This window comes from Zonotrichia leucophrys, chromosome 4, assembly GCF_028769735.1.
Source record: "Zonotrichia leucophrys gambelii isolate GWCS_2022_RI chromosome 4, RI_Zleu_2.0, whole genome shotgun sequence".
NCBI lineage: Eukaryota > Metazoa > Chordata > Aves > Passeriformes > Passerellidae > Zonotrichia > Zonotrichia leucophrys.
Genome location: NC_088173.1, coordinates 191,378 through 218,837, shown reverse-complemented (window position 1 = coordinate 218,837; position 27,460 = coordinate 191,378). Strand labels below are relative to the sequence as shown.

Here is a 27,460-nt window from a genome sequence, read left to right as displayed (position 1 = left end):
AGACTAGCACAGATGGAAGGGTTTTCCCAGCTGTAAATGTGAAAAGTTTCAGTCAGGTGGATCAGTTGTTCCTACTGAAATAACAGGCACTGGAATTCTGCAAGTCTTGAGGACTCAGTGCCAGTAAGGAATATCCCATTTCCCCCTTGCTTTCCAAAGCCCAGCTGCTCTGAGAGGGGTGAAGGGAGATGCACCAAGCTCCAGATGTTTCCCAAGGAACAGCTGCAGGAACATTGCCAGCACAGCTCTGTGGCAGGATACTGCAAATACTAAAAAGATAAAACTGGGAATGCTGTAAGGAGCAGGCACATTTGTGTCACTGTTGGTATTCTTGCACGTTCTGACATGTGTTTGCAGTTAATAATCTATTTTCTGGGAAGAATGATGGATTTACTGGTGGCATCCCCAGGGTGAAGGGGACAGTCTGAAGATATTGCTGTCACCAAGTTCAATGAAATAGAGCTGGAACAGAACACGTTCCAAATAGCAAAGCAAACGGCAGAAAATAGCAGCTCTGGTTGAGAAAATTACATTATGGGGCTGTTTATTTAGTAAAACTAAATCAGGTAAAAAGGTTAATTTAGTGTCTGCAGCTCCCCTCTTGGAATTAATCACTGAGTGAGGTGAAAGAGGTGCTTCATTTGCTAAATGTGAGCACGTATTTGACTGTTCTGGATGAAAGCAGAACTGTGTCCTGGTGTTTTGAGGAGCTCCATGCTGGGAACAGATAGGAAGAGAATCTTGTGCAGCTCAAAGAGAAGGGTTTGTTTTCCTAGTAAATAATTGAAATTCCTGCTGGGAGGAAGAGCAGGGTGGGAACAGCTACACAAAGTCCTGAGGGGCCTTTGAGTAGATGTTCCACTGGAGCTGACACTCCTGTCATTCCACTGATGGTGCTTTCCAAGGCCAACAGCCTTCCCTAACAGCTGTGCTGGAAAGCTAAGCTTGAGCTCCAAGAAATGAAGGAGCCTGCATCTAGTTTCCTTTTTTCCTTTGCCACATTCTTCAGGAATACCAGTTTTGGGGGGGTTTAAATTTTTTTCCCCCAAAGAGCAGCTAATTATTGCCTGTAGGAACAAGAACAGCTGATGTACTCATGAGGTGGAAGAGCCTAATAATTTGTAGATAGTGATTTTCACACTGCTCACTTGGAAAATCAGCATTCCATCGATTGATTCATTGCACAAAGAAAAAGGTGAAGGTTTTTCAAAAACTACTAGTGATTTTGTATAGTTCAGTTTTCACAGAGATAAGACAGTTCAGTGCTGAAACCCCATTTCATTCCCCTGGGAGAATTCCTTTGTGCTGAGAATTTTTCCTTGACAAGCACTTACTCCCTGGAAGCTGAGCAAAGCCTTGTCAGGTAATTTCACCACAAACCATGTCTTTAGGGTTCTCCTCGTTTCCTTCTGCTGCTTCCCCCAGCATTCCACATTTGCAAGCTGTCCCTCTCACAAAGAAAACAGAGTTTAACTTTCTTTCTGGAAAATCGAGAAACCCTCAGAGTCTGTTTCCCTTATTTTTTTTTTTTTTTTAAGGCTTTGTTTCTTCAACCAACATCAAAACTGTCTCCTCTGGGCTGATCAAAGCCTGCTTGCTACTTGAAGGATCACAGGTTGGCAATAAACATAGAGAAGTTACGTAATGCCTGGAGTCAGAGCACAGCCACAGTGGTAAGTGCAAGGATCACTGGACGTGCTCTGTCACACAGGGAACTTGACCAGCTCAACCCAAACAGTTCAGCTGTTATTTTTATTTTTTTTACAAGTTATTTTTGTAAGCCTGCATGCTTCCAGCCCCTTGGGATATTCAAATGGCTCCTTCATTTCTTGGAGCTTAAACTGTTTTAATGTAGCCTCACAAGCTGCCTGGCACCAAGGTGAGTTTCCCCTCGCTCTGAGGCTGCTGTGTGATTTGAACTCCCCGAGCTGAACTTTGAGTGCACCTAGGTTGGGTGGGTATGAAAATCACCATTCACCTTTGCATCCCTGCTTGGCAGGGACCTTACAGATCATTCCAGTCCTAGCCCCTGCCATGGGCAGGGACACCTTCCTCTGTCCCAGGCTGCTCCAAGCCCTGTCCAAGCTGGCCTTGGGCACTGCCAGGGATCCAGGGGCAGCCACAGCTGCTCTGGGTAACCTGTGCCAGGGCCTGCCCACCCTCACAGGACTCCTTCTAAAATCCCATCTAACCCTTGCCTTTGTTGTCAGCACAAAGCCCTATTGCCTCTTTCCATCTCTCCCTGCAAACACATGGAATTCATGCTCCATCCTGCTAAATCTCTTGGTTGTGGTCACGGTCACAAACTACCACTGGGATCTGGGGAAGCTGCCACAGCTTTACAGACTTCTGAAACACTGACTCTTAGGCAACAAGACCCAGAAGACCGAGAATGGGATTGTGAAAGCGAGATAAAATTCCAGCAGGACTTGCCCTTCTCTACACCTTCTAAAAGTCATAGTCTGTTTCAAGATAAAAATTAATAAAAATGGAAGGGAGCGGCACATGATAGTCTTGGATTTGAAGAACAGTTTACCCTGAGCATAGAGGAGCTGCTGCAGCAAAAATAGACTCTAATTTCAGTCTTATATGTTACTAGGGAAGGGGTTAAAAAAAGCTCGAGATGGATGATTTTTTAGCGAACTGCTTCAGAGTTAATTTGCTGGAAAATGAATAGAAAAAAAAAAAACCCTGTGTTCTCCCTCGATGATATATGTCACTGTGCTTATTATCTCCGGAGGAAATCCTCCTTTGTGCGCTGTCTGAACAGCCAATAACTACAGATACTGGAAGGAGTTTAAAGAAAATAATTTGCCTTTGCTCTGAACTTCTTGCTTTTATCTCCTCACTTCAACTGCTGGTGGTGCGGCAAGATTCTGACACTCATCACCGTGCCAGGATTTGCATGCCAAGTATTTATTCTTTTCCTGGTCTTTGCTGTACAGTGTTGTAACACAGCCCCAAACCCATTAAAAAAAAAAAAAAAAAAGCTTAGGTTACAAAAGGATTTAAACACTCAAAAGCTTCCAGGTCTCAGGGAATAAACGGAGCTGTGAGACAACGGCTCAGCTTCCACACTTCGGGCATCTTGTGCTGTCAGTGGGAATGAATGCCGGACAGGTTGGAAACGACAAGGAAAGGGACAGTGCTGCAGGCCTCTGTGCCGGGGAAGGCCTAAGGAAGTAAATGAAGTCCAGGGCAAATCCCTATTTATATTTTGCAGCTCAATAAACAAGAGATCACCAGGCATAACACAGGCAGCTCTGTTCTAGCACACACAGGCTGGGAGACCCGGGATGCGCAAGAAACAGGCGAGACCATGACACTTTCGCCTAGGATCGGCACAGCTCGGGGTTAGCTTGCAGTTAACTTATAAACAAACACCTTTTGCCGTCGCTTCGCGGTTGTTTTAAACGCCACTTTACCGACCGTCCCCGGCCCTGCCCGGAGCCCCCCCTCCCAGCGCCCTCACGGAGCCGCGCACGCGCCGCAGAGACGGCCGCGCCACCCGACACTGCCGCGCGATGCTTCCGCCAGGGAAAAGAGTCCCCGTTGTCCCGTCCTTCCCCCGCCCTCCCGCTCCCCCTAAGAGCCACCGGGCCGGAGGGAGAACCGGGAGGGGTGAACCGGGAGGGGAGAACGGGGAAGGGGGAGCCGCCTCCAGCCACCGCCGGCCTCCCGCATCTCTGACGCGGGGCTTTGTCCACGGCCGGCGGCGCTGAGGCGCGGCGGTTACGCGCTGAGAGGCGCTCGCGCCGCCTCACCGGCGCTTCTTTCTCCCCCTCCCCTTCCCCTCCCCGAACCCCCCGGGAAGCGGCTGGCTGCGGGCTGCCTCTCGCTCCCCTCCCCTCCCTTTTCGTTTTTATTTTATTTTATTTTAATTTAACCCCCCCTCCCTCCCTCCCGCGCGGCGGTGGCGGCCTAACTCCCCCCACCCCCCCCGCCCCCTTAGTTTCCCCCTCACCCTTCCCGCTCCCGTCATGGCGACATGAGGAGCCCGCCGGCCGCCGCCGCCCCGGGCATGGGCCCCGCACGGTGCTGAAGCGCCGCCGAGGAGCCCCGGCGCCGCCGCCCCGCCATGGGGTGCTGATGGCCGGGCCCCGCCGGGCACCCCGCCGCCGCGCAGGGGAGGTGAGAGCCGGGAAGGGGACGGGGGGGATCGGGGGTGTGAGGGGTGTGCTGGGCGACGCCGTAGTTACAAACGCTCTGATTATACAGGCGCAAAGTAAACGCGCTCCAAGCATCCTGCCAGCGGTGCTTTGTGTGCCCGTGCGGGTGCGGTGCCCGGCGGGTCCCTGTCCCGTCCCCTCCAGGGGCTCAGCAGCGCATCTCTGCCCCAGGTGTGACTCTGGTCTCAGCGCGACGCACGGCATTTGCAATCAGAGATTGGTAAGGTGTCGGGACGCACCTTAAAGATGACGTATTCGCAGCCCCTCTGCCGTGGGCAGGACCCCTCCAGGCGATCGGATTCTTCCAAGCCCTGTCCAGCCTGGTTTGGAACTCTTTCAGGGTTCGGACATTCACAGCCTCCCTTGGGCAACCTGTTCCAGTGTCTCACCACCGTCGTAGTAAAGAGTTTCTTCAGAATACCGAACGTAAATTAACCCTCTTTCAATCTGCACCCATTACTCCTTGTCTTATCAGTACAGTACCTGAAGAAGAGTCTCTCTCTCCCGCTTCCCTGCAGGCCTCCTGGTTCTGGGTTTTGTTGGCTCGTCTCCGTGTAGTTCATTTGCAGAGATGGGCTGCACTCTCTCCCCACTTCCCTCTTAGCTCTCCCAGCTGTGATGGACGAAGTTTCCCCGAAGGAAGAGCAGCATTGTGTGCTCTGAATCCATCTCGAGCGGGGGAAACTGGAGGGAATGAGATTGCCGTGGGTTTTTGTGCCTATGGTAGAGAGCAGAGTGACAGAAAAAATTCTCGTGAAAACTTATCCATTGAACACAGAAAAAACCTGCTCTCCTGTGAAGGAGGGAAAAAGAAACAAGCCCTCATTTTACCACTCTTAAAAAAAGGATCTTACATGGCAGGCTGATTGAAGCCTGAATTTAAAAATTATTTCAGCATCAGCCTTTGTCTGCTCCTAGACATTGCTTTCTGTGGTGTGCTGCACCAGCACGTACATGGCACAGCCCTTTTTAAAGACAGAAGGGTGAGTGTTTTTAAAATAAAATGTTTAAACTGAGCAAGATGCATGACACAGTTGGGAAAGGGGAGCATCTCCCCTTTTGCTGCAGGAGTGGCACCAGGAGCCCAGGTCAGGCAAGGTGAGGCAGCCTCTCAAAAACCAAATCATGGCACCTTTTCCTTGTCTCCAGGGTTGGATTTTATATCCCTGCACACAATTCAGATTTGGTTTTCAAGTAGTTTGGCTGGCTCGTGGGGCAGGAGGAGGGCTCGTTCTCATCAGTGCCTACACAGACCTCGGCGTGGGATGTGGGAAGCTGAGTTTTTGGCTTCTCCCCAGCAGGAACTGAACTTTCACATGGGGGGCTGTGTGTATATAGATACACACACAGAGGGTTTTAATTATCCTTCACCCCTGCGTAGAACTCAGGCCCATTTAGATGTGGCAGGACTGATCCTAGCTGCTGCTTTTGCTGTGTCTGTTGTGTATTCCCCAGCCCTGCACTTGGTTTGCTCAGGGAGCCTGGTTACGAGCGCTGCCAGTGGCTCTGGTGAGAGCCCCTGCTCACAGGGCCCTCCTTGCTGGGTGCCCGCTGGCCGGGCTGTGCTGCTGCTCCGTGTTTGGGGTGCCACAGGGTCTGGGGAGCTGTGCTGCCCTGCTTCCAGACCTGTCTCCCATCTTACAGTGACCCTTGGTGCAGTCATTGTCTGTGAGTGAATGAGTTGTTGTCCTGTTTTCAGGTGGTTCCAGTAATACCTGCCTACATTTATCAGTTTAATCAGGGCTCAGTCCAAGCAGGACACTGCTCAGTGCTGCTGTCTTTGCTCCTGTCACTGCCCTGGGAGAAGCTTTTTGTCCAAGTGTTGACAGCTTTGTAAAGCTGTGAGCATCTCCCTGTAATTACAGCCCCTTTGATTTTCCATTCTCAGCCTTTCTGTGCTCCCCTGCCTCAGCATCTCTGGTGCGGGGACTGAAGGGAGGCCTCCAGCAGCACCCCTGGGCTGCATGGTGCCGTCCCCGTGCACACCTGCAGCCGTGCCGTGGCTAAAGCACTAATCAGTGCTGACCTGATGCTCTGCTGAATTTTGGGCAACATTTGTATGCACAGGTCTAGTCACTGGGATTTTACAAGGCACTTTTTATGTTTAGCAAATAAAGTTCAGCAGCACAGCAGTGTTAATTATCCATTTGCACTGAGTGATGGGAAGGATAGATAAAAACATCTGCAGTTTATGCCACACTGAGGGATTTTAAAAAGGTCAGGCTGGACCAGTGGCCTCAGGAAAACTGAACATCATATTTTGAGTGCCAGATGATGACCTTAGGACTCGACTGCCTGAGCCTGGACCAGACTGTGAGTGAACAAGACCTGCATCTCCAGATGGAGTGTAACACAGCTGTGAGATCAGAATTCCTGCCCTGCAGTGCTGACTTGCCCAGGAACCCGCCTGTATTTGCCTTTTTTCCCCTGCTGCCATCACTTTGGGGTGCTCGAGGAGCTCCTGACCAGAGCCTTTGCAGCAGCACGCTCAGGGAAGCAGCAGGAAGGCCAGCTGGCCATGCAGGAGGTGGATGTTAAGGGGAGAATAGCTGTTACTGCACTGCGTGCTCACCAAAACTGTTCTCCAAAGCCAGAGGAGCACAGGGAAGCCATGGAATGGAAGGAAATCTCAGGTGTCCCCAGTGTCTGTACCGGGCAGATGTGGTGTGACATTTTCCCTTCCCGTGTGTTTGCTGACTGCCTGTGTTACCAACGCACATTCATTAACCACAGTGGGTATTTGCACTTGCTGGGCCATAAACTCCTCTAAAAGCTCACTCATCAATAACATGTTGCTGCAGATATTCCATATTGCTCAGCAGCCCAGACACCAAACACCTTTGCCAGGGTGCTGGGAGCTGCTGGATGAACCCATCTGCCGGAGGCTCTTGACCCTTTTTGGTGCTTTTGCACTGCACACAGCAAGAGCCTGTTTCTTGGCTGGGGTGACTTGACTACAGTGGTCTGCTAGACAAGAACCTGCCTCCTAAAACCTTCAGGTTTTTAAATAATTCTGACTGTAAATCTTGGTGTTGACATGCTCCTAACTGCAGTCCCCGTTTGTGGGAGCCCTGTGCGGGTGTCCGTGCCCGCAGTGCCCGGAGCAGAGCGGGATTCACACAACTCCAGCTGCCGTACGCGCTGCCTCAGACGCTCTGCTTCCTTCCCCTTCGTCTGTCCCCCCCCTCAGAGCTCCCCTGTCTGCCTTTGGTTTATTTCAGACTCAGGGCTGGTTTTGGGTTGTTCAGGACTGTGGTTATATCAGGGCTCTGATAGGACAGGAGGGATGAAGAGGCAGGGAAGAGCCAGGACTGTGCAGTGCCATTTTAGCGGACAACTGGAATTGTATCCTTTCCTGCATTGTCTCAACAAGAGGCTAATTAGTCAGCAAGCTCGAGCTCCTGGAGGATAATTAAGCTTTATAACTGTGGGTTCTCCTTGGTTGATGAGAAAGAGGAGGCAGTACCCTCAGAGCACAAGAATGCTGCTCTGCAGCTACTGTGCTGTACCTCATAATTGATCTATTGTTTCAACAGCAGATAATTCCTCATTTCCTCCTAATTATCTCTTTTTACTGCCTCACACTGTATCCTGATATTAGCTGTAATCACTAATTTATCCTGAAGCCAGTCAGAATCTACAAAGCAAAATATTTGCCTTGGTGAGCACTTAGGCTTTCAGACAGAATTCTCTTTTGTTGTTGTCAAGAGGAATCAAGCCATGGTAGTCAGACATTTTCTGGATGTGGCTGTGGAACTGGGTATAAACTTGTTTGGTTTTATCACTGCTCATTGATGTTAATGACTGACTGCTGCCGACAGACAGACAGAGGTACTGCTGAATCCTGGCTCTGTGTTTTTGCCCACAGAGGCATTGTGTTTATTTGGTTTCAGGGGATTATATTACTCAAAAGGTGCTGCATGATGCTTTCAATTCCGAATGCCTGTTGGCCCTTGCCTCTAGAGAGTTAGTTTTTATGGGCTTGAAAGCCTCTGGCCCTGTTTTATGAAATTACTGCTCTCCCTCCTACTTTGTGAGCCTGGTTTTCCTTGGAGTGACTTCCTTCAAGTCACTGTTGATTTATACCAAGTTACATTGGTGGTGGGAGAAGTGAATCATGCCCTGCATGTGTTGCTTTGAGGAGGCTACCAGTGAGACATTACATAATGCCAGGTTTGGTTTGCCCCTTTTTTAATTTTAAAGCCTTCCTGCTGCCTGAAGAACAGACAAGCTGCTCTGGGCTGCTTTGAGCCTTTAGCCCTTGGGATCCCCAAGTGCTTGAGGCTGCAAAATACCTCTCAAGGTCAATTTATCTGATACTCCAGCTTGAGCAGGGCCTCCTAAAACCAGTTGTTCTGCACCACGTGCAAGCACTCTTTGAATGCCTCCAAGGATGGAAACTCCACAGCCTCCCTGAGCCACCCAGCCAAAGCCCTATCACCCTCACAGTAAGCAGAGGTCACTGATTGCCACCCTCTGGACACAACTGTGCAGCCACTTTGCAATCCACCTCACTGTCTGCTTATCCTGACCCTGCTTCCAGCCAGCAGCCTGCCCAGACTTTCCTTGGCCTTCCTCTTCCTACCCAAGTACTCAGGCCCCTTGAGTCTCCCCCATAGCTTGCCAAACACAATTCAGCTGGGCTTTGCCTTTGTGTGACCTCATCCCCAGCTGCCTCCACTCTGCATGGTCACTGCAGCCAAGGCAGCCTCTGACCCTCCCAATCCCAACAAGCCCCTCTTTGTAGGAGGGTTGGGGTCCTGTGGAGCCCCTGTATCCAGGGTGTATCCCTGTGCTCTGCCTGCACAGCTCACAGTCATGGGGAGTCCCCACAGGGAGCAGGGCACCAGCATCTCCTCTTTGCCATGGAGCTGTGTCCCTGCTCTGCAGCACTCACAGGTCACAGCTCTGTGATCTGAGCTGCACACAGCTCTCCTTGTTAGCTCCCCACACCTCAGTGCTTTCTCCCTACCAGAAAGGGTGTGGGGGTCTTCTCCAGAATGGAAACTCTTAGACTTGGCCATGCTTACATGCAAATGCTGAAGGGGACCCCACTCAGGCAGCATTTGTTGTTGTTTTGATGCCTTCCTGTCATCTCACTGCACGCACTTTGAACCTATTTTGTAGTGACAAACCTTGAGGTGGGGCAGAAAGTTCCCTTTCAGTGCCAGCAGTGACCCAGTGCCACCCTTCCCCTTGTCCCCAGACACTTCACTTACCTCCATGGTGGGGGCAGGCACTGCCTGCTTCTCTGGTGCAGATGGGCCTGAGGCTCTGCAAGCTGCCAGTCCCAGGGAAAATCCTGTCTGTATCCCATGAAACTCTGATGTTGTGCAGCCTGCTCACTTCCTCCCAAAACTCCTTCAGTCAGCACCATGGCTCTTCCAAGGCAGCCAGACCTTCTGCAGGACCAAGTCCCTGGGGGAAATGGCCACTTGAGGTGCCACCACCATGCCTGAGGCTGGTTATCCTGGAGCAGGGCTGCCAGAGTCCCCCTCCACAGCAGCTCTGGTAAAAGGCACGGCTGCTGCTGCCTCAGCTCTCTTACTCAGACTCAGCCCAGGTGCTGCTTGGCTCCCTAACGCTGGGCAGCTGGTGATGCTCCTTGGCAGCTGCTGGGGTTCCTTCAGCCCCCCGCTTCAGTCGCTCCGCACCAGCAGCGCCCTCAGGTTCCTCAGAGGGGCTCAGGTGTTCCCCAGTGGTCCTGAAGCTTGTCCCCAGAAGATCCAGAGAGTCCCTGAGCAGAACCCGGAGGCTGCCAAGCAAACCGTGGTCAGTTGCCTGTGTGAGCTGCTCATTCCTTTGCCAGTGGTGCACAGGGAATTTGTACAAGGCTCAGCCATTGCTGTCTCACAGACAAATCTGTCATTTACAGTGGAAAAAGCATGAAATTAATGGGGGTCATTTCAGCAAACACTCCTTTCTCTTTGCTTTATTCTGTCTGGTGCTTCAGTTCTGAACAAGAGGATGGCACCGTCTTTTTGCCCTGTGACCCCTGTGACTGTCCCAGGCGAGGGCTGACTGTCCTTGACGTGACACCCCAGTTCACACAATAAAGGATCCCATTCCTGACCTGTTCCTGAGCCTTGGGACAAACTCTGCTGCCAAACAATAGCAGGGCCCATTCCTTCTGAAATCTATCCCGTGGCTGATTTCTGTAAACCTTGTGAGGAATTTACATCTTTGTTCATTTTTATGTTCAAATAAACCAAAATCTTGGAGCTGAACTCACGGAAATATGTAGAGTTTCATCTCCTTTTTTGTATCAACACATACGTTCTGCAGCTGGAACTGTTCTCCTAGGGCTGAATCCTGAGTTTCCCTTTTATCCTCAGTTTGCTTGGTCTGTTGCTGCCACAGCAGGGAAAAGAGCTGGGATTAAGGCAGTGTTTACACCACTTGAAAGCTGTGGCATGGAATATTTAAGCTGTTACTGACCAAAGACCTTCCTGGGCAAAGGCTGCTTGAATGGGCTCATCTTGGCAGTAGCCAGACAAAAAAGGAAATGCAAACTTCCTCCTCCTCATCCTCCTCTGGCCCTTCCTGCCAGAGCCATTAGCACAGGGAGTGGGGTGGACATGGGTCTAGTAGCACACCCATCTCACAGGAGGGAAGAATGGTGCCGTTGTCTGAAAGTTGAGTCAGGAGTTCATCTTCTGCCTTGTTTTTTAAAAGTTCCTACCTTGGAAAATATCATTTTAAGTTTCCTGTAAACAGCAAACCCCTGGTGTCAGTCACAAGGCTGGGGGAGTGAAGGGGAGCAGAGATCTCTTAGAAGTGGTCCCATTTATGGAGCAGCACTTTTCCAGAGGGCTCCTCCTTCCTAGCTGCTAAATGGACCCTGGGATTTCTGTTTCAAAACAAGACGTAAAAACCCATCAAAACACTGCTCCGCATTCCCTGTTCGACCCGTGGTTTTAGCTGGCAGGTTCCTTTAAAATGTTTGGAAAAATTCATCTGTTTGGAAAAGCGGCACTAAAATGAGGTCAGCTTTATTTGCACTCCCAGGAAAGATGTGGTTGGAGGAAAAGCAGTGGCGAGCGTGTGATGTACAGAGCCCGCCTGAGCGATGCTGCCAAAATACCTCAGAGCCTTGCCTTTGTACCAGGTTGTGGGAGGCTGCTCGGGCTGAGTCACACGGCGAGTGCAAGGGCCCTGTTCCTGTGCCAGCCTCGGAAAATTGCCTCTCTCCCACTCTGGGCTGGGGCACGGTGAGAGAGCCCCTGCAGGCCCCGGGTGGGAGAATTCTGACTGCTCCTGCTCTGTCACCACAGGGCACTTGGTTCCTTCAAACTGACTTGCTCACTTAGGTGTTCACGTTTGGAATTCTATTCCCAAACCTACTTTTCCCAGCCATTCAGCCTGCATAATTGTTGTTGTCTCACAACGCTGTCGAGCTGTTTTCATTGGCCATTTGTTTTGTACGTCCCAAAGCAGTTGATTTGAACCCACACTGGTCATCTGCTCATTTATTGCTGTCACCTCAGGCTGTGCTGTGGCATTTCCCTGTGGCCAGCACGGAGTCCCAGACTGCCTCACTGCCGGGGCACGAGGAAAGAGTTAAGCTGAGAGAAAGCCCCAGGTACTAAAATTAACATCCATCCCAGCCCCCGGCCACAGCTTTGAAATTTCTGATCACAACTTGCAGTTAGACATTTCTGCTAGCAGTAGGCTTGGATCCTTTGAAATCACAGATGGCTGGCTGGAGCTCCGAGGAATTCAGTCTCCTCCTCTCTTCCTTCTGCTTTGCCTTCCCCTCACTGCCCAGAAAAATCTGTGTGCAGGTCATCTGTGAGGTTTTATTGCTGCTTGCTGAAGCAGAAGCAGATTTGGCTGCTGGTCCCTGAAAATACGAGGTGTGCAGAAATTTGTGTGGTGCTCCAGCTCTACGGGAATGACTCCCCTTGTTCAGAGCACCCACCTGGATTGATGTGCACAACAAACATAGTGGGGTTTGGCCTGTCTAGCCCTAGAAGTCTTGTTCATTGTTTACTAAATGAGCTGTGCAGAAAAAGCAAACAAACAAACTCCCCTACAGCAAACAGACAACAAGCCACAATCAGAACCAAGGAGGATTTTGTTACTGAATTATTTCAGTGATCCTGTTTGTAATTCAGTTGTATGAGGACAGTTAAATTGCAACTGGGGGCAGAAAATCAGGAGCTGTGTTAGGAGCTTGTTCTTCTAGTGGATGGTGTGTTCCTGGAGCAGCATCTTTTGTGTGCAGGAGGCACTTTTTATAGGCACTGTGAGTGAGTACAAAGCCTAAAAATAAAAAACCTCCTCTCTCTTGCATCCCACACAAATGCCCCCCCCAAACCATGAAGTGTTATTTGGTCATGGACTTGTGTGCCCCTATTCCTGCAGAAACTGCTTTTGGAAACTGTAGCCTGCGGCACTTGGCAGCCTAAAATCTCCCCCGGGAAGCTGAAATGCATTTCTTTGAGTCAAGGTAGCTATAAACTTGGACTAAAGTGAGATCTTTAGGAGATGAGAGATTTTATTTTATGGACCAGCTCGGTGTTTACCATGGATAAGGAGGTGCTTTTTGATGCCTCTCACAAGTGAAAACCTCGCACCAAGGTTTTGACTCTCTAATTTGGGAGCAAGATCTGACTTGCAGCTCCTCACAGGAGGCGTCAAAGCCAGTCCCTTCACTGGGCTCACTTCTCCTTTATTAGCTCCCCAACTGTTAAACTTTAGGAGGTTTCAGCTCAGCCAGGTGACCTTCCAGTCATCTGATCAGGAACTTTAGGAACTGTTTGAACAGTGGTTGAAAAACTCCCAAAGTAACCACAAGGGAAAAAGCCCCAAGCCCAAAAACGCAGCATCCTGGAGCTAAAGGTTAATTGTAAATCAGGGAAAGCAGCAGGAGGCTGGGGTGAGTTAGGTCATGGTGACTGTCCCGGCTCCGCAGCCGTGGGGGACTCGGGCCGGGCTGCAGGAAAAGGCAGGAAGGTTCTGTCTGCAGGGAGTGTGCGGTGTGGGGCAGGCTCAGGCCTCCTGCTGGCCCTGCCCCACACAAGGCTTCTCCAGTTGGGCCGCTGCCGCTTTGCTGGGCTGGGCAGAGAGCAGAGCCCAGGGAGCTCCCTGGGCTGGATTTTGGGAAGCTGTGCCAGCCCTGCTGGTCCTCGTGCTCTCAGAGCCTGCTCTGCCTGAGCTCCCTTGTGTTTTGGGAAGGCTGCACACAGTCCTGCTGGCGTTTTTTTCCAAAGGCAGCATTTATCTGATGGAGAGCTATGTAAATGGAGATGCAAACTGGATTCAGCCCCGGGGTGCTTGGCCAGGCTCCCGGCTGTGCTCTCTGCTGGAAAACTGCACCCTCTTGCTCCAAGGGAAACTCTCAAGCACGTCATTCCTCTTTTTTCCCTTATAAAGGTTATTGTGCGTCAGCCCTCCATTGAATGAGGTCCCTAGTTCACAAAGGAAAGGTTATTTTCCCCTCTCTTTTGCCCTTGGCAGCAGCGCTCACTAAAGGTGCCCCTTGCAAGGCCCTGGGTGTGTCGTGGCTCCGGGGACACCGAGCTCTCTGCTGGGACAGGGACAGCCACCTCAGCCACCACAGAGGGATCAGGGTAACTGAGAGCTCTTGTCTGCTTCCAGAGGCTGTGAAACCCATTTGTGTTGTAAACACACTGGGAATGTTGATCAGTCACAACAGAAGAAAACAGCCTGAAATTTTTCCCTGTGTTGTCTCCAGTGATTTGGGGGTTGGCTAATTACTCTCTCCTTCCTGCAGAACCAAGGAAGGACCATCAATATTTCATAGGAGGAGCCATGGCCGGGCTAAATAAAGCTCCTGCTTTTTTCCTGACGAGTGTGGAGCGAGCTGCTCCCAGTCCCCCGGCTCTCAGCACTGCTCCCAGCCCCAGCCTCTGCCGTGGGTCTGCTCCCACCCTTGCCACGGCCCAGCTTGGCCACGAGGTGCTGAGGGATCCAGCCTTTGGGAACTGGCCACAGGGAAAGCTCAGGAGATGCTAATGAAGCCTCCAAGGGCAGGAGCTGGAGGGGAGGCTGTGACTCTGTGCCCCTGTTTCCCCTTCAGCCCCATTTACACTGAGTGTCCTCAGGATCAGCCCCAGGTTTAAAAAACTCATGCAAAATCGAGTAAATGCATGTAAAGAAGCTGTGGTTGGAGGTTCTGGAGTTTCACTTCCCCAGGCAGAGTCTCCCTCTGGGCAGGAGAGGAACTTTTGATAGGGAGTTTTCAGCCCACAGTGGCCGTTTGGGGGCTGGTGAGAAGAGACGCCACAGAGCTTTAGGGGTCCTTTTCAGCTCTCCTGGTTCCAAGGTGTTCTGCCTGCTCAGTGACACCTGGACATCTCCAGGCCAGTACAGGCTGTCCCTTGTTAATGGAGCAGGGTTTGTTATATAAAAATGTAATGTGGAAGGGTCCCTGTTCAGGACAGAGGGCCCTGACGTTAATTTGCTACTTGATCCTTCTGGGCTCTTAAGTGGGACTGCAGTGGGGTTTATACCTGGTGCAGTTTGTGTGAGTAAAGAATAGCAGTTGTTCTCTGTCAGTCTTGATCTTCAAGGTTTCCTTTAGCTCTGGGAAAGCACCTTGAATTTTCATTTGCTCAGAGCTGCTTTTGTTGTTATTTATAATAAGGGATTGTTTTCCCTGTGGATTCTGTTTATTTTTTCAGAGTCAGCACCTTGCTTATTTCCTGTAAGTACAGCCTGGACTGTTGTGTTCACATGAAAATGCCTGGTTAGTGTTTGGCCAGTATCCACCTTGGGGGGATTGCACAAGGTCTCCTGCAAAGAATCAGAAGTTTCAATAACTTTCCCGTGGATTTACCCTTCATTTGCCATTTCCCTGTTTTGCCTAAGTGAGTTAACACTGTCAAAAATCTGCAGCCATGGTGCTGGTAGGCAGTCTCAAAGCTATTACCTAAATAACCTTTTCCATCACATCATCTTCTCACATTATCTGAGAGCAGTCGGTGCAATCTGTTGTCTTTAAAGAAATAAAGGACAAAAGTCTTGTCTCTGCTTTGGTTTCCATGTGTAATGGACAAGTTTTTTGACAGGCTGTTCCTGTGAGTGAGGCTGTGCCAGGGCCAGGGGAACAGTTCCATTTCCTGCAGCTTTATTTCCCTCTCACTGCCCTTTGCCTGGACAGGCACAGCCCAGTGTTTCACCAAGCTGTCTTTGGTTTGCAGGTAGCTGTATCCAGCTGGGTGGCAGGTGGATCCAAGGGTCACCATGAAGTTTTCAGGACCCCTGGAGAGCCAGAGGTTGTCTCTCCTTCTGGAGATGGCAATCTCTAGGGAAGCTCAAATGTGGAAAGCACATGTGCCGAAAATTCAGCCCAATCAGGTAATGTCTGTCCTTCACATCATGCACGCCAGCAGGGGCGGGACACTGTCCATGGAGGGGTGGTGTGGGACTGGAGGTGTTCAGGAGCAGTTGGATTTCCTGACACCTGGGGAATCAGCCTCTGAAGGAAGGCATTCCCTCTGTACTGGATGGACACACCTGGCCCGGGTGCAGAGCACACTGCACAGCACAGGGCATTAGGTGTCTATTAGGCACACACACATTGTCCTGATTAAATTCATTTTGCAAACTGTGTGGATTATTAGCACCTCTGTTTGCTGGGCACCAGCTCTGCAACGGTTCCTAAAAGCAGCTTCGTTTTCTTGGAGTAATTCACTAATGGCAGCATTGATCTGATGCGTGCTCCAGGAAGAGCCCCACGGAGTCCAGCAGGGCTATTTATAGAGCAGGGTGCCAGCTCGTGTCAAGGGAGCAGAGCCAGGCACTGGCCTGTTGCAGTGAGCAGTGTTCTCTCAGGACTGGAGGGAAATTCGGGCTGGAAGAGCCCACGGGGGCTCACAGTCCAGGCTCCCTCTTGGCCTGCAGGGAGGTCAGACCAGGCTGCTCGTGGGTTTGTGCTCCTGTGGGAGGTGGCGCTGTCTCACCTGGGCACTCACAAACACCTGTGCACACCACAAAGTTCTGTCTGCAACAAAATGTGGAATGTGAGCACGCGGTCACAGAATTCCTGGCCCTTTGTTGCCGGGTTGGGCTGAAATAATCACACTGAGGGCCGGGATCCAGGCTTGCTGTTGTTACACCACACGAGACGTTCACACAGGTAAGTCAGCTGCCATCAGAGCTAATCCCTGTCGTGTTTGTTTTCTCTGTCTGGCTAACAAGGAGCTGCTGCTGCTGCTGGGCAGGAGAACATACATTTGAAGGGCCTCAGTATTAGTTTGGTTAATCCCCGTTTCGGTTTCCAAACAAGTGATCTGGCTGTCAGAGGTGTGGAGTGTGTTGTAGCTGTGGCTGTCTTGAGGCATGTACAGCTTAAGACTCTGGCTTATGGTAAACCAGCCTGTCATTCCCTGCTGGCTGTACTCCTGGGGTGATTATACTGCAGGGAGATAAGATTACAGGATAACAAGATAGGGTAGGGACTCGAGTGTAACCAAACCAGATTGATGGGTGAGGATTTCACGGGGATGAGGCACCTGCCTTTCTGCCTTGGTCAAGTTGGTTCTGGTGGCTCAGAAACCACCACCTGCCTCAGGCAGACTTCCCAGCAATTCCTCCTCTGTGCTTGTCCTTGCTCCTGGAATTTCCACTCCCAAAACTCTTGTCTTGATGTAACCTTTTGCTTTCTGTTTTCCTGCGTGCCAGCTCAGACAGTGACATTATCAGTGCTGTGCCACTGAATGTTTTCTAGCAGTATGGGATCACTAACTGGGAGTGGAAGCACACACTGCGTGTGTGAGTGTGAGGTGTAGGAAGGTCAGAGGGAGAGGAGAGCATAAACACAGCTGCCTGCTGGGGGGGAACCAGGACTTGGGAGGCCACGGAGCAGCTGAGATCACTCCTGTCTGTAAGCACACATTTCCCTCTGTTCCTGTGCTTCAGGACACCCAGCTTGTCCAACTGTCCTGTGTTCCCCCAGCCTTCACTTTGGCCATGGTGCAGGCACGGATGTGCAATGGGAATTGTCCTGTTTTCTGTATATCTGGGAGAAGGTCACATTCCCTACCATCCACTGCCTTCTTCTGAAAGCAGCGGCAGCAGCCTAAAACCTCCCTTGCAGGACAGTGTTGTTTATTTCCCGTGGCAATGGGGAAATCTGCATCCTTCTGTGGATCAGATCTGGCAGCCCGGAGCCAGAGTGTGGATGGAACTTTCCATTGCCTGCTCTAAGGGTTCAGCAGCTGCACGGAGCTTTAATGGACTCACCTGCTTTGCCAGTGGCAAAACGTTGAATCCACTGCAGACATCCAGTGATCTGACTGGAGACTCTAGGGAGGTTGTTTTGGGGAGTAAACTTTCTGTTTTGACTCTTTAGAAGACATTTTTGGTTCTGGTGTTTAAAGCCGGAACAAACTCAGTTTCTAAATATGTGACAGTGAGGTCTTTGACAGGAAGAAAGAAACCCACAGCCGAAGAAGCAGGAAGACTTTCCATTTTAGGATGGGGTGCAGAATCTGTTGGGGACTTGGTTCCTGGTGATTTAATGTACCTGATCCCTCTGTTTTGTTTGTACTTGTCTAAAAATTCCTACTCCCTCCTTTAAATGCAGACCAGTGTTCTGGGTATGTGCAACACACCAAAGCCACATCTCACAAAGGTCTTTTCAGTATAAAAAAACAGTGGGCTGAGTCTGGAACCTCCTCCTGCTTCTGAATGGATTTGGATGTTTTCCCTTCTGGTTCCCCTTGCCTTCCCCCCCTCCGTGTGTTATATGAGATGCAGGTGACATTCAGGAGTGTTCTTGGGATTAAGGCTTGAGAAATGGAGCCGTAAGGAGTGGTCAGAGGTTGATTTGTGCCTGTTACAGAGTAACTTTGTGACTGAGAGGGGCATCAGTGAAGATTTTTGAATTTATGTTTTATAGAAAGAAAATGTCACTTGTGTCATGCCTCCTTTCTTTCCTGTTTTGGCTCACTCAGTCTCCCCGTTTGTTCTCTGTACCTCCTGAGGAATTCAGAGCTCAGTTTATTTCCAGTCCTAATAAAGGTCACCTGCTCGCTGCCCAGAAGCCCCCAGGGACCCACAGGGACCAGGCAGCAACAGAAATGGTGAAAGAGCAGAACACCTGTCTGGGACAGGAGACCTGAAGGAGAAGATTAGCAGCTGAGGTGTTTTCTCTCAATTAGGCAGCAGTAAAACAGAGTCATGTTGGAGTTCACAGATAATATTTATTTTAGCCTACATATTCCATAAGTCTCAAGGTATGGGAGAGATCAGCATCCCTAGAGATTATCTGCTCTGTGCTTGCTCTCCAGGAGCAACCATGTTTTGGCCCCTGGTTCTCCTGACGCACAGAAAGTACTTCTGCCCCAAGGAGGAACCTTCGCTTTCCACCCAAAGGGACTTCCTCACTTTCAGCCCCCAGAGTGTCTCAGTTTTGCTTTTAGTTTCAATTAACTAAGGATCAGTGACCTCGCTGCTTAATTAATTTTCCTGTGCTGCATTTTGTTATTTGTGTTCTGCGGGTGTCACAGGGACACCTCAGAGAGACAGGGATAGAGCCTGGTGTTTGTGTGGGAAGCTCCTCGCCCTGCATGGAGCAGCAGCAGGGTTTGTGGGGGCAGGAGCACCAGTTCTCACTCTTGCTGCCTGTCCCTGAACCAGGCTGTAGCAACCTCTCCTGGTGCTTAAACTCACCTGGGAGGGAATTCTGCTCCCATCCTCCTGCTGCTTTACCTGCACATAGGGTCTGGAGTAGACATCCCTCTTGTAGGGTTCCAGAAAGAGCTGGAGACTGCCCTCCTTTCCCTCCTTTCCTTTGCTTCCCCAGATAGTTCTTAGGCAGCCAGCCTTGTGCTGGGCACGCACCGAGCTGAGGGTGCCTTGCAGTTCTCCTTGCTCCCCCAGGCACTGTGGGGCTGTGCTTGGTTTGATTCCCATGCCAGCTGCGCTCTGGGTTTGGGTCAAACGCTCTTCCCTTCCCACAGAAGGCCGGGCCCTGCAGGCACTGTGTGCTCCCTCAGTGAAACGGTGCCTTTGGGCTGCCCACAAAGGGCAGCAGGATCCAAGGCCGGGTCTTGGAGGGCTGGGGAGGAGAGGCAGCACAGAGGGAGAGTCTTCACTCTTCCCAGCTATGCTGTTTTTAGGAGAAGACCTCACCTTCAGCCTTGGCAGGCACAGGGAAACAGCACCCAGCCAGGACAGAGGCCACTGAGAGCTGTGGAAGCTGCTGCCTGTTCAGGTGGGATCGAGCAGCAACAGGATTTACCAGGGATGGAAGGAGCGGGGGCGTGGTGGTGTTGAAATCCCCCAGGCTGCTGAGGCAGAGCCCTCCCTCCCATTTCCACCCCCTCCTCGAGCATTGCCCTTTCCTCCCCCCAGGTACAGCCCAGGTCCCCTCCCGCTCTCGGGAGCACCTGCAGCAGAGCGCTCAGTGACTCTCCTGGTGTGTGGTGTGTTCACTGTGCTCCTGGGCCCTCCTGCCCCCAGGGGGCTCACATGTCACCCTGGAACTGCAGCAGTGATTTCAGGAAGAACCAGTGTTCCTTGGAGAAAAGAGCAGGTACTTCTTCCTCAAGGGCCAGGCTGTGGCTGAGCAGAGCTGAGAGCAGGGGCCCACGTGGAGCAGCAGCAGGCAGTGCTGGTGACACGGGGTGCCCTCACTGTCAGTGCAAGGTACACATAGGTGTTCCAGTGGCAGATGTAGCCTGAAGTCTTTATTTGGTATCAGTGTTGGGGTGGTTTTTCCCAAATTCCTGCTGCTTTGCCCTCATGGCATTACTGGGGGCAGTTACAGCCCAGCTTTTTGTGCTTCTGGACACATCTGGGCTCCTCATCCCCAATAATCCCCACTGGAGCGAGCCCAGACCATTCCTTAGGTGATGTGAAAGGCTCTAGGAAAGCTGGAGATGCTTCTGAACTGGGTCATGGGGAAGGATTTGGTGTCAGTGACTGAGCTGTGCGTGTGGTTGAAATTTAGCTGCTGTCCAAACAGATCGATGGGGAGACGTGGGCCAAACACCCAAACCAAACACCAAACCCAAACTGCAGGTGAGGCTGCAGCTGCTGCCTCCCCCTTCCCAGTTCCCTGAGAGCCTTGTGTCAGCTGTTTGCAGTTTTCTTTATTATAACAAGTACTGAGCTAAAAAACCCCCATGATTTGAAGAAAATAAGAAACCTTTCCCCACAAAACCCCAGAGTCGCTCCACTCTGCTGTTGGCAAGGGGGGCTTTGTTCCAGCTGGGAATTGCTGTGCACCCACATAGTTCTGAGCAGGTTAAAAAACACTAAATAAATTTTTGGGAACTACTCTGAAGCTGAGGCTGCCAATGCTTGACAAACTACAAGTCACCCATCCTCTTTTCCCCAGAAGAGAGGACAGTGACACTGGAGTGCGGTTTGAGATTGCTGTAAGGAAAGTTGTCTTTTCCAGGGCAGGTTTTTGGGATGGGATAAGTAACTGCAGGGACAGAGTGGTGACTGGAGCTGGCTCCAGGCTCCCCCTTTGCAAAGGAGGCTTTGTTCTGTGCCGAGTCACTCCTGCAGAGGTAAAACCTTTGATCCTTTCTCTCCCCCAGGATGTAGCCATTTCTCCAAGGCAGAGGGATGAGGTCATCCAGTGGCTGGCCAAGCTCAAGTACCAGTTCCACCTTTACCCAGAAACGCTCGCCCTGGCCATCAGCCTCTTGGACAGGTTTTTAGCAGCAGTAAAGGTAAATATCTGCAGCTGCTCGGGCAGGAACGGACACGGCGCGTGCTTGGCGTGCGCGGTCCGAGCGGTGCGGCCGGACGGAAGCGCTTCCTTCCCCCTCCTCCCTGCCCCACAGTGCCTGGGCTGCCTCAGGAAGGCAAGGGCAGTGCCACAAGCCCCAGGCCAGCAGCACCAGGGACAGGCCCTGCTCACCTCCATGGCTGCATACCACCCCAAAGTGCTGGGGCACCTGCTAGCAGGAAACCAGCTGGGAAAAAGCTGAGGACAGGTTTGAGCCTGCAAGGATGGTGGTGCAGGGAACTGGGGGGGAAAAGAAGGTTGAAATACAGACAGTGGCTTTCGGAAGAGTAGTTCCCTACCAAGCTGCTCTACAGCCTGATGGACTCCATCTTGGACTGATGTCCAAAAGGTGGGAAGGAAAAAGGGAAGCAGACAGAGGTGCAGGCTGTCCATGTGACAGCTGTGCCCTCCTGCTGTGCTGAACCCAGCTGGAATGGATGAGCCCCTTTGGGTTTCAGGCTGTTCCTCCATAGAAACTGCTTTAAAAAGGGGGAAAAACATTTGGGATCCCTGCAAGTGGGCCCTGCTGCCCCTCTGCCCCCTTAGCCAGGCTGTGCTTTGCACCTGCCAAGTGACCAAACACAGTGTGCTCCGAGCTGGAAGCCCTGGCCTGCAGCTGTGAAGTCAGGCGCTGGAAGTTTCTTTCTTACCACGTTTGCTGAGTTACATTCCATGCTCAGCAGTCCGTGGTCTCATCTGCACGTGTCTCAGCCCACAGCACCACCCTGCTGGGTATGCAATGTCCCCCAGGAGATGGCAGCTGCAGGATGCATTCCAAGCCTGTGCCCTTGCTTTCCCATGTGAGACACTTTGGTAGAACACAAGTGACATCAGTCATTAACTCAGCCCTTAAATACTAATAAATATTGATCGTGTTTTCATGCAAGCCATGGAAGTTATTATTTTTAAGAATCTAAAGAAGCTGATTTACTGAAATGCTGAGGTGGCTAATATTTAGATCCCTCAGGAGCCAATGGCCTCAAGTGCAGGTTTTCTTCCAGCAAGTTGGAGCAGCCAAGGAGTCTGTGCAGAAAGCGTGGGACTGTGAGTCCAGAGCCCACCGTGTGCTTTGGGCAGTGAGTGGGAAGGGGGAAAGGGGCTTGGCCTGGGTGAGCTCTGGGGCTTTGTGCTCCCTCCCCAGTTTTCCTCTCCCACAAAGCTCATTCCTCTGATGCACCTGAACTCCTGGTGTTTGACCAGGGGCCTCTGTGGGATTTTATTACGAACACCAGTCCCTTCCCTGGGAACAGACTTGGGGATTGCAGGGACTGGCTGTTCCCCAGAGCCAGCAGTGTTGCTGTATCTCACTGCACAGCACCCCTGGCAGGGCCCAGTCCCAGTTCTGCTCTTAGGGAGTTCATTCCCTCGGACACCTGCACGCGCAAGTGCAGGGTGCGAGTGCAGGAATTTCATTTCCCTTTGCCTTGAGCATCTCTGACCACAGGCAGGAGCTGCTCATGGCTCCGCAGCCGTGCCAGGTTTAGCAACAGCCTCTGCCTTTCCAGCCCCAGCCACTCTGCAGGATGTGGCCATGGCCAGTGGCTGTTACGCTGCCAGTGGGAGTGAAGCTCCTTGTCGAGGTGGTCACATGTACAAAGCTCACAAAAAATCCCCCTTTCCCCTCCAGATTCCTCTTACCTTGTCTAAATAACATCTCCTTGTGGAAAGGACCAGCTCTCCCTCACTAATCCCTGGGCCACAGTTTTGGGAACTGTAGTGTGAAATTACAAGTGGTAATTTCACAAGGGTTTTTTAAAGTTTTCCCGAGTTATACTTTCCCAGGCAAAGCTAGTGTTTTCCAATTCCCATTTCCCTTCCCATTCCGTGTGTGACCCACAGCAGCACTCGGAGCAGAGCTCTGCTGCAGCAGGTGAAGTGGCTTTTCTGTGAGGGGACGAGCTCCCTTTGCCTGCTGTGCTGCAGTGCCTAAACCCGAGCTCTTTCCAGTCCAGAGCTGCCCACGTGGGTCACAGGGCTGGCAGGTCCCTGCCCTGCCTGACGTCACAGAGCAGGATTTGTGCTTGGCCCAGATTGCCAGTGCCAGGGCGCAGCCACAGGTCAGCCCGCACATCCAGAAGGAGACCTGGGGCTTGGGATGCCCCAGCAGAAGGATCAGGACATGATTGCTGCGTCACACTGACACAGAGCCCTCTCTGCTCTCCTGTCCCACAGGCCCGTCCCAAGTACCTGAACTGTATTGCAATCAGCTGCTTCTTCCTCGCTGCAAAGACCATTGAGGAAGATGAGGTAACTGTTCTTCCTACCGTGGCATTGTTGGACTGTGCCCTCCCATCCCTGCCTTTGCTTGCTCCTGGTGGCTGCCACTTGCCAGGACGGGAACAAGCATTGGTGTGATTTCTCTAATGACTGGTTCTCTCGTTTGTTTTTCTGCCTTGGCTTTTGCAGAGGATTCCAGTACTGAAGGTGTTGGCTCGGGATAGCTTTTGTGGTTGTTCTCCAGCTGAGATTCGCAGAATGGAGAAGATCATCCTGGATAAACTGAACTGGGATCTTCACATGGCAACGCCACTGGATTTCCTTCATATTGTAAGTAAAGGGCTATTAGTGTTCTTCCTGGTGTCTGTCAGCGCAGGTAATGTGTCAAGAAGCACCTAGACAAAAATTGTACCTGTAGGGGAACAAAGACCTTGGGGTATATTTGGACTTCCTCTGTACCTGTAGTTTCTGAAAGAAAATGCCTTGCCAGAGAATTCCAGAGGAGACTTGTCACTCTTGAAGTGCAATATCCAAAATGTTAGCCTGCTGTCTCACCCTTGGGTCTTGGTCTGGGGTGTGTTCAGCCACAGATTCACAGCTCCTGCAAATTGCGCCCCTAACTCTTCACTGCCACTGGTTTTCCTCAAAGCTAAACACCAGGCAGCAGGGAAACAAGGAGTACAGCCATGGAGACAGCCCCAAGGGTGGGCTGTGAGTGTGGATCCATGCCTGCTGCACATCTGCACGGCCAAGAGCCAGATCCATGCATGACAGGAGATCAAGGGAGGTCCTGAGGTTCCTTGTGGAGTTTTATCCTCACTCCTTCCGTGAGGAGTTTGTCTAAGACCCCCGGATGCCACATGTGCACTGGAGAGAGAGGGTGTATGGGAAGGCCTTTTGCAGAGCCCTAGAGCCTGGTGCCCAGGCAGGTCCCACCAGAAAGGCCGCGCCAAGCTTTGGTGGGTTGGCACGCTGGGTTTTTCCCGTGGGGCAGAAGTTGGCTCCAGGGTCAGGCTGGAGCATCCCTGTGTGTGCAGACTGTTCCCAGGTGTGCCATGGCCTGGCCAGCGCTGCCAGCTGCCCGCTGTGCTTGTGTCCCGCAGTTCCACGCCGTGGCGGTGTCCAGCAGGCCGCAGCTCCTGGCCCTGCTGCCCACGCCCAGCCCCTCGCAGCACGTGGCGGCGCTGACCAAGCAGCTGCTGCACTGCATGGCCTGTTTCCAGCTGCTGCAGTTCAAGGGCTCCATGCTGGCGCTGGCCATCGTCAGCCTGGAGCTGGAGAAGCTGCTCCCCGACTGGCTGGCTCTCATCATCGAGCTGCTCCAGAAGGCACAGGTGAGCAGGGAGGGTGCTCCGGGCCAGCCGGGGGGGCTCTGTGGTTCCTTGCTGCCAACGGCTGCCTGCTGTTCCGCTCCTGTGGGGATGGCTGGGCCTCAGCCTGGAGGGACAGTGCTGCCAGGTCTCAGTCCTGACCGCCTGCACTGTGTGACAGGGGCAGGAGCCACGTGCCCTGATACACACGGGCCATTGCTGCACCAGGGAGAAAACACAGCAGGGGACAACTCCACTTGTTAGTGGCTCCTCCATTCATTCACAGCATACAGGGAACTGTGCACGTACTCTGGGAGCACACCCCAGCTGCTAACAAGAGGCAGTGAAATCCTTCAGTATCTCCAAGTTGTGCCTGCTCCCCCCCACGAGTCCCACAGGGTGCAGGAAGGAGCAGGGCTTGTATCTCGGGAAGTCCCCGTGGTAGTTGGCAAGTGAGGCACACAGGTGGCCAGGGTGCTGGGAGCCCGTGTCCTCTCCTCACCGTGCCAGTGATCCCACAGCCGCGGCACCTTTGCTTGTCTTCCCAGATGGACAGCTCGCAGCTGATCCACTGCCGGGAGCTGGCGGCACATCACCTTTCCACTCTGCAGCCTTCTCTGCTGCCCAACTCTGTATATGTCTACAGTCCCCTCCAGCAGACCCTGGTGACCTGTAACAGAGGAGCGTTCCACCGCCAGCGCTCCTCTGTCCCAGGGCCGGGTTTGTCCCAGGACAACGGCCGGCCAGAAGCGCCCGTCTCAGCTACAGCCGCGCTCTGCCCGCGCCCGCCCGCCCCCGCCGGCGGCTGCAAGGCAGGCTCCGCCAAGCGCAAGGTGGAAGAGATGGAAGTGGACGACTTCTACGACGGCATCAAGCGCCTGTACAACGAGGAGCTGGCTCCGGAGGCGGTGGCCCTGGAGAGCATGGGCTCCGTTTGCGGCGCCGACGTCTCGCGGCAGGAGGGCAGCGTGTCCCCCTGTCCCCCTCTGCAGCCCGTGTCTGTCATGTAGCTGCCGTGGCAGCCCGTGGCCTCAGCGGGGCGAGAAGGGGCCGTACCTTGTCAGGCTGAACTGAAGGGAGCCAAAAGAAAACCAGGAAAAAAAAAAATCCCGACCCTTTTTTTGAATTTTATTTCTTGTGCGGCTAATTATAGTTCCACTATTTAAGCACTTAAAAACACAAAAAAGTATAAAAATCTAAAAAAAGACCCAAAAACCAAACAAAAAAAGTAGCAAAAACCTGTTCCTTTCTAGTGTTGTCGGTTCCACTGTTTTTCTGCTCCTGTGTGTTGTAACCCATTCTCCACATCCGAGAGCTCACACACCAGCCCTGCGGAGCTGTTCCGGGTTTCCCAACCAACTGATGCCTCTCTGATCCCATTCCCACCCGCTCCTTGCTCCCTTTCTGCCTGCTCCTCTTTTAGTTCTCAGCCAGTCTCGTGCATGACATTCTGTCCTGCCCCACCTCCACCACAGCTTTCTTTTGCCCTTCTAAACAGAAAACCTCTTTGATTAATAGCTGGGTGTTTAAACGTGATAATATTGAAAAACTGGATTTAAACAAAAGATTAGGCAGGGAAAAAACCCAAACCAATGCTTGCAAGCTGGTCCACACTTCAGTAATTCCCTCGAGAGTGTGAAGGTGCTCTGTGTCTTGCACAGAGACTTCTCCCTGTTACACCATTTTGTCTGTCCCAGCACAGAAAGCAGTTACTGGGTTATGCATCACTAGAATGAAACCATTTTTTTCTTGCTGTGTAGCACTGAGTGTGGATTCTCACCAAGGCTTGGTTCTCTCCATCAGACATAACCCTTGAATTGTGCAGAGCCCGGTTCTCCCTGCACACTCCCCAGCACTGCTGGGTGAGGTGCCGGGGCAGCTGTGGACACCTGAGGTTTGGAATGTGTCATCATCAGGCACAGAACCGAAACAGAACACCCCAACCCTTGAGTTTTGTGTTCATGTAACTTCTAACCAAGAGTCCGCCCTGTAACGCGTCTCCTCCGTGTGACACCCTGTTCTCAGAACACCCTGTCCCGACTGTAAGCTCTCTCCACAGCCCTGAGGAAGGTATTGTAACCAGAGCCATTGTACTGATGAAAGCCTTCTGGTAGCAATAAAGAAAGTTGTCCTGGATTCCCACTCTGGTGTTGTGCTTTTCACCCAAGACCTGGCTTGGCTTTCCCTGGAGCTTGCCAGGGAGCTGCTCTGTGCCAGACCCCTGGAATGGTGGCATGAGAGGTGCTGGGCAGCCAGGGGAGGCACCCGGCATGAACTCGCTGCCTCTCCCGCAGTTCACTCCAGGCTGAGTGCCTGGCTGGGACACTGCTCCGTGTCCCTGTCCTGGAGCCCCTCCTGCTCCCGGCCTTCCAAGGTGCCACCTTACTGCAGCAGTCCACCGGGATACCTTCCCTTGGGTCTGGCTTCTTCCTGCCATGGCTCAAAAATTCCCCCTCAAGCCCACATTGCTCAGCAGGGTGTGTGTCTTCCTTCCCTTCCAGCCCTTCCTGTCATCCTTACAGAATTTTCAGTCCCTGACCTTCTCATCCCACGGCTCAGTTTTCCAAAGCCAGGCTGCTGAGCAGGCTCAAGGTGTCACAAGCACACCCCCAAGTAAAGCGCAGTGCAGCCCAGTTCTGGGCTCCCTGCTTCCAGCTCACACCTTTCCCAGTTAAATGACACTGGCATCTCCCCTCGCCATGCTCCTTCCAGCCAGGGAGAGGAGCTGGCATGAGGGTGGGAGCAGGGAGCCCGTGCCAGCTGGCAGGGACCTGGCTGGAACAGCAAGGAGGGGAGCTGGGCCTCGAGATATTTGGGTGCCTCTGGGGCAGTTTGCTGTCCCAGGTGTGCGGCAGCCATGGCTGTGTGTCACTCTGGGAAGGTAAATGTGTCCTTATCACTGTTTCCCACTCCCAAAGCCACAGGACAGGAGCAGGTCATGCAGTGCCCCAGCTCGTGCCAGCCTTGAGGGCAGAGCTCTGCCTTCCAAAACACACCCAGTTAACAGCATCACTGTGGCTCTCCCAAACCTGCCCCAAACCATTCCT

At 52.2% G+C, this 27,460-nt stretch overlaps 1 protein-coding gene across 1 annotated transcript; it reads left to right on the top strand.

The window, feature by feature from the left end:
* The first annotated feature begins 3,928 nt into the window (after nucleotides 1-3,928).
* On the top strand, nucleotides 3,929-26,549 carry CCNI (cyclin I). Its single transcript, XM_064710156.1, has 7 exons — nucleotides 3,929-4,131; nucleotides 15,338-15,494; nucleotides 20,693-20,827; nucleotides 23,059-23,133; nucleotides 23,293-23,433; nucleotides 24,207-24,437; nucleotides 24,962-26,549. The coding sequence occupies exons 2-7, from the start codon at nucleotides 15,381-15,383 to the stop codon at nucleotides 25,421-25,423; spliced, it is 1,158 nt and encodes a 385-aa protein (XP_064566226.1). The 5' UTR covers nucleotides 3,929-4,131; nucleotides 15,338-15,380; the 3' UTR covers nucleotides 25,424-26,549.
* The last annotated feature ends 911 nt before the right edge of the window (nucleotides 26,550-27,460 follow it).